Consider the following 7,132-nt stretch of genomic DNA (forward strand, 5'->3'; position numbering starts at 1 on the left):
ACGTTTAGCTTATCCCCTTCTGAGAGAAAAGTATGTGACATCTGCACAACAGCTTTACAGATGTGTGTTACATGTGGAGTTGAGTTCACAGGTCGGTTTATCTATCGCAAATGGGAAACTCGAACATGCAAACACAAAAAGGAGAGGCATTGTTCTTTTCAACATGTCAAATCCAAGACCGGAGTTTTCCTGATGATGGACACATGCTCAAATGCTTTATTTATTTATGTATATTTACTTTGTGATAGGTCAATACTACATGTGGAAGTTGGTTAAAATCCATCATGAGCTTCCTGTGTGTAGTTAGTAATGGGGATGATGAGTAGAAAATGAATTGTAATGTCATGAAATAAAGTTTAAAAAAAGCAATGCACTGAGCAGAAGCCCCAGCCTCATGTCGTCCAGTGTGATGTTTAACTGCGACTCTTACGCCTGGGAAAGGTCAGCATGCCGATGGACCGCACGCAACTGTTGAAAATATGAAGTTACACAGCTGATCCCGGGAGGCGGCCAGTGTTTTGAGACGCATGGGAAAGCTGTGAAAGTGAGAAAGAGGTAAAGAGAGAAAGAGGGAGTTGAGTCACTTCCGCTCCAAAAAGTGAGTGTTTACCTTCCGTCGCTGAGGAAATGACTGCATGGGCTCGAAGAGAGTTCACAAGCCGCTCTCACATTGCTCGCTACTTCTGGTACTCGCCATCACTGCATCATCGGCTGCCAAGAAACACGCACATATTCTCACACACACACACACCCGCACACACACGATGCAAATAACATTGCAGCTCATGCATAAACCACCCCAAGATAAGATACTAGATATTTACTTCCCTTCTGAGAACTGAAACCTTTGTGACAGGAGATAATAATGACAATCATGAAAGAGAAATAAACAGATGTATTACACAACCTAAAGATTAAAAAAAGCTTTTACTAAAGAAAAAGTATCAAAGCCACAATGTAAAAAGTACTCCAGTATGAGCAAAACTCTTGCATTCAAATTGCACTTGATTAGAAGTGAATAAATGTACTTAAAGTGTCGACAGTAAGAATAAAAGCCCTCATTATGCTACACGCTGTCAGTGTTATGGTACTATAGATTATATAACTGGATTATTACAGATGCATTAACACGTAGCGCCAGTATTTTTTTTATCTCAATCTGCAAAGTAACTACTAACTGTCACTGTGAAATAACAGCGGTATAGATAAGGTATATTTAGAAGAGTAGAAGTACATCATAGTGACTTTCCTTTCCCCTTTCTGATGGCATTAGAATAACTGGTTGTGACTGGTTTGGATGCAGCTTTCTCTCTCCAACCAGAGAGGTGCCTCACCAAGTTATTGTTTCACTTCCACTAATGCGATCAGGGAAATACCGTTTCCGTGCAGCTCAATCTTGATGTCGTTTGTTGAAACCAATGTGCATCCTTCCAAGCGAGTCTCCACGTTTTGATCACCCAAATGTAGGTCACCCAAAACACCCACCGGCTCAGTTAGCTTAACAAACGTTGGTTTGGTTTACTCCGATCAGATTATCAACTTTAAGCAGCTTTTGATATTCCTGTTCCACTGAAACGACAAAATAATTACGGCTCTACAAGCTATTACAATACTCGAAGGTTACAAAATAGCATTGGAACATTCAATATATTTGTCTAAATAACACTGGAAAGCATTTTGGAGAAGAAATTTAAATAAAAAGGTTCAACTAGAGTTTCATACCAAAGGCCACCTCACATATGAACACAGCTGTCGTGGCTCAGCATCGGGAGGAGAGCGAGAGGTTATTCGAGCGCTGTGTTCGGGCGCGTCCGCAGCAACTACACAATCTTTTTGGCAACGTTTCAGTCAGTGTGAAAACGCTCCTCCGGGGTTTATGTGATTTTCCTGTCATGATACAAGGAAACTGAAGTACCCAAACTGGGATGAACTGACAGGGATGAAATAAAACCATCATGTATTTGCAAATTGCCGCAGTCGATCCGTTTAATCGTTTTACTGCAGTTGTGGTTTTAAAAAAAAAAGGAAACTCTACATAATTTCATCTCGGGAATAAACAGCCACAGAAAAAAAAAAGGAGTATAAACAAGGCCCTTTAATATAGTAACATTTACAGCAAGGTATTGGAGTGACTGTGATGAGGTGGAATGAATATACTGTATGTTGAACAAGATGCATAACGAAAAACATTTTAACACTGACTTTTTCCCGGAAGAATGCCATTTCGGTTTAAACCTACATGCAAAGGCCCCCTCTGTATGCAATACAAAAAAAAAATGTTTTGAAAAAATATGATTATACAAGAACGAGACTACCATGGCAAATCATATTCTGCATATACAGTAACAGTAACATTTTCAGTGGTGTTTAAAATGACTCAGTCTTGTAAATGTACATAGAGTTACACGGGGATCGTTATAGTAGTAAAACATGGTAAATGACACCAGATACCTACAGTGTAGCTCAAAAGGCAGAGAAGAGTAATACCCCTCTGTTAACCCTGATGCATCACATCAGGAAGAATGTCAATAAGAGTATATATATATAATTACATTGCATGTGAGCATACTGACGTTTTCATAACACGTTACTTTTTCTTTTAAGTCGTTGTTGCACATTAACTTGTCCACAAATGTTAAACCCTCATTAATCCAGGTAAAATGGCTAAAACTACATTCTTATGTACAGAAACAGCCGGGAGGCACGCGATGCCAGCGGAGAAACAGAAATGCACATGCAGGCACCAAAAGCCGTCCACTAGTAATTGCGAGCGGACCGGCTGGCTACATTAACACGGGTCCAGAAAAGGGAACGCTTTCCAGACAGACAGCAGCAGCTTGAACAAAAGTGGAATGCAAAAAGATATGGTCCATAAAAGAGAGATGAAAATCAAAAAGACAGGAGAAACAGTGACGTGTTTACGCTGTTGATCCGGATGCATGCTGATGCCAACTGGCTGTGTGCCCTCTTCGAACGGCCAAATTAATGCACAGACGCCTCCAAACACAAGATATTATAAAGACATTATAAGACAGAGCAGGGCTTCAGAATGGGACAGTCGACTGCTGCGTATGTGGTCAAAATGATATTTGAGCCATTCGGCCTACAGACGGTAGACTGCAGGTCCACGCTGCCCTCTTCGATTTGATGACTCCACCAGGAGCTAACCACAGGATAGTGGTGACATCTGTGGCATTACAATGATATCTGGCAGTGCAATATCTCAATATATCCTTATCGTGACATGAGACTACCGTCAGATGCAGGCTATAAAGCACACCCTTTAATACGCCGCATCTACTAAATAAAAATAAAAGTATTAAATCTTAAACAAGCCGCCGCGGTATATATACCGCTAATTTAGCGGTACCTGACAAACCCTCGAAACGACCACCGGTAATGAAAGGAACAAAGCAATACAAAAATAACTTTGTCCCCTTGTATTAGCCGTCCGTGTCAAAGTTGAGAGGAAAAAAGTATCAGCTTATAACCCGCATTTTACGGTAGATGTCATCTCCTGGTTTTAAAGGCTGCATTATAGTAAAGTGATTTTCTGACGCAGCTGTTTAATTTTTCTAGCTGTTCGGCTTTCACCCACTTAGAAATTATATTTACATTACTGATGATTATTTAACAAATATCTCATTGTGTACATTTTTTGGTCAACCCCACAATATTGTTGCAATATCAATACTCTGGTCTATGGTCATCTACAACACTAACCGGACTAACGGACTTAAAAATATTGTGTAGGAAATACTACAACTCAAATATTATCGATTTATCAAGTTTTAAAATGGTATTTTGGCAAATATTTTTGGTTTAACAAATGGACCTCCTGCTATTTGAAAATAGCTTCAGGCCATATTGCAATTTCGATACAAATTCTGCAGCCCTAGATCCATTTCTATGTATTTGAGCAGCTCAGTGTGTTGGCAAAAGCATGCCCAATTGGAAACTTAAGAGAATTCAACAGCAAATACAGTCTCTTCAATGTGTGAAACTATTAAAAAAAAGTTGTGATCAGAGTTGTAATGTAACAGTTTGTTGAGATTAAAATCCAGGTGGACCTTGAACAACAGCAGCAGCAGCAGCAGCAGCAGCAGCAGCAGCAGCGTGTCGGTTGATGGTTGAGTATTTAGGCACTTATATATTTAAAGTGAGGAAACAGCTCTAATCCACTTCTGCCATCAATTTCCCAAACTATTGCCCGGAAGTTAGCAAACCAGCAACTCCATGTGCCAAGAACAACCTGTATGCTCCTGCTGCTGCCTTTTGAATGCCTGAAAAAAATACTCACTGTGGAAGAATGCACCGTCTATATTCAAATACAAAGAATTTCCTCTAAGAGAGTAAAACATTAAAAATGCCAGATATAATCAAATCTCCAAGTCTACGGTTATATGTAGCCTGAGTATTCACTTCAACAGCATGGAACAGAGATGACCTTATCCATCTATCATGTTTAGAAACTCGCCGTATTCCATGTTCTTCACCCAGAGAAAGTCTCATGGTAAGAATACCAACACTCCTTAAATCGAGCCCTACACACAGTCCACAACTGAGCTGTCATCCTCCTCAGGTCCCCACTCCCCAAACCTCATCTGAGGGGACGGCGCTGCCGGGTGGAGATTGTTAATGTCATCCAAGGCATCTGGGTCCGTGTCATCACTGGCCGCGATCCCCATGTGACCACCTTCCTCCCGGTGCGTGCGGATGTGCTTCCGCAGCGCCGCGGGCTCCTTGAAGCTGCGGTTGCAGAAGGGGCAGCAGCACGGCCTCTCTCCAGTGTGGATGAGCTGGTGGTGTTTGAGATGCTGCAGGCGGCTTAGGCGCTTCCCCGCAGATGGCACACACGTAGGGTTTCTCTCCGGTGTGCGTGCGGCGGTGTTTGCGCAAACCGTCCAAGTGGCGGAAGCAGTTGCCACACTCGGAGCAGGAGTACGGCTTCTCGCCCGTGTGTATGCGCAGGTGGGTTTTCAGGGCTCCTGACTCACGGAAGCGGCGGCCACAGACTGCACACGGGTAGGGCTTCTCTCCAGTGTGGATGCGGATGTGCTTCTTCAGGCTGGAGATCAGACGGAAGGTCTTTCCACACTCCAAGCAGTGGTGAGGCCGATCTAGAGAGGGCTCACCAGGTGTTTCAGAAGCCGAAGGTCCTGCAGAGTCTTCTGCTCTGCCTGGTGAAACACTGTCTACTCTCCCGGCTCCAGCGCTCCTGGCCAATTGCTTCTGTCCATCAAGTCCACCCTGCTGCAAGGCACTGCTGCATTCTCGCACAGGTCTTTGGTGACGTAGAGGGTGAGTGAAGGAACCCTGGGAACCTCCCTCCTCTCCAACTTGAACGTAGCCAGGCTCCTTCCTGCTGGGCTGACCAGAGCCTGAAGCGGGGCCCTGCTCCTCTTTGATCTCAAACCCAGACCCTCCGCCTGGTCCTGGACAAATGGAAAGATGCAGCTATGGTTAACGTAGAAGCATTACGATATCAAAATACACACAAATTAAGTTATTGATTCATTTTGCTCAGAGTCAGATGATTATCAAGTATAAAGACACATTGAATATCTACCTGGTCTGCTGGAATCGGAGCACATATGAGATGTGTTGGAAGCAAAGGAGTCCAGAGCGTGGTTCGTCACGGAGCCATCTGGTTGGATTGAAAGCTGGCACATTTTGTAGTCATCTCTTGGCTCAAACCCATGAAGCGAATCATCCACAGAGCCACTGAGACCCAAGTCCACACCGGCTCCGTTCACATTGCGTCCGTTCTGGTGGTCGCGGTCCAAGTCGGCAGTCATTGACGCCATGGAAGACAGCGAAGGGGTGAAAACGGACTGGTTGAATGGGGGGCCCGTGTAGGAGATCTGGAGCTGGTCTATGAGCTTCTGGGCGCTACAAAGGCACTCCTGTAAAGTCTTCAACTCCCTCTCCGACACCTCCAGGCGCACTTTGAGTCTCTCGTTCTCCTGCTCCTTGTGGAGCAACTCCTGCTGAGTCTCGTTGAGCACAAGCACCACTTCCCCGAGAAGAGTATCGACGACGGCGGACATGGCCGTCTGAATGGTCGGGGCGAGACGGGACTTCAGAGACGTTACGGTCACGCCGCCCTGCGGAGCTGCGTATCCAGCCTTGTCCCCTTTCCGATCATAACAAGACTCGATCCCGGTCCTGTCAGGAATGTTGATTATACTTTGTTTCCGGTTCCCACTGTGGACCGAGCTGTTGCCACTGTTTGACGGAGAAGAAGAATCCATGCTACCAGCGTAGCCCGTCCTCCTGGAAGTCATGATAGCGATGGAGTCAGCTAACGTTTTCTTTCTGGCTACGCTAAGTTTTAATATGCTCCTAAAAACAACTAAAACAGTCCAAAAATATTAATAAGCTGGATGAATTATGCGGAATTATATATTTCTGTAATTAGTTGGAGCAATAAGTCAAGTGTCGCTAATCACATCTGTCTCATTAGCCGCTTGACTGTCGTCGCTGACAAAAACAATCCGCTCAGTGCGACTCTTCTGGGCCTGGCACCGCTAGCTAACAGCCCGCTGGCTCCTAAACTAACGACGGCCCGTCGAAGACGTGCTCCGGCGAAACACGGTGACTCTGCGGGTGAAGCGCGCCGCTGGTGTTAAACGGCGATATTCAAGTGCGTAAATGATTGTTTAAAGACTTTGATACCACGGCCCTCAGCTGCGACTCACCCATTTCCAGCTTCTATCCAATAACGCGTCAGGACGCTGTACGCCGAGGCCTGTCGCACAGGAATGACGTCAACGAGGAAGGTGAGCGGTGGGCGGCGCTGGTGTGCTGGTCTTGACTTCAACATGGATTACAAAGAAGCCATACTTTCCCTTATCTCAAATTTAATTCAATTTGGTATAACATGCCAATCTTGCAACAACAAAAAAATAATTATATAAATGATAAGTTATGGTTTGTAAATCACACTTTCACACTTTTTAAATGACCATGTCGGATCTCCTACGGTAGAAGTACTTCAGTCTTGTCTTTTGTGCAGTGCACACAATGTTAGAGCACAATAATCTAAATGTATTTAATTTTTATTTTGATGATAAGTTTTCCTCAGTTGACCATGGTGGGAAAGATACAAAACAAAATCTACAGATGATAC

At 44.2% G+C, this 7,132-nt stretch overlaps 1 protein-coding gene across 1 annotated transcript; it reads right to left on the reverse strand.

The window, feature by feature from the left end:
• Window positions 1–2,075: 2,075 nt before the first annotated feature.
• si:ch1073-224n8.1 (zinc finger protein 37) lies at window positions 2,076–6,798 on the reverse strand. Its single transcript, XM_034550712.1, is given in 4 exon segments — window positions 2,076–4,841; window positions 4,843–5,435; window positions 5,570–6,276; window positions 6,702–6,798. Coding segments are annotated over 3 exon segments (1,575 nt in total). The 5' UTR covers window positions 6,255–6,276; window positions 6,702–6,798; the 3' UTR covers window positions 2,076–4,544.
• Between the last annotated feature and the right edge of the window lie 334 nt (window positions 6,799–7,132).

Source organism: Cyclopterus lumpus, chromosome 14 (assembly GCF_009769545.1).
Source record: "Cyclopterus lumpus isolate fCycLum1 chromosome 14, fCycLum1.pri, whole genome shotgun sequence".
Taxonomy (NCBI): domain Eukaryota; kingdom Metazoa; phylum Chordata; class Actinopteri; order Perciformes; family Cyclopteridae; genus Cyclopterus; species Cyclopterus lumpus.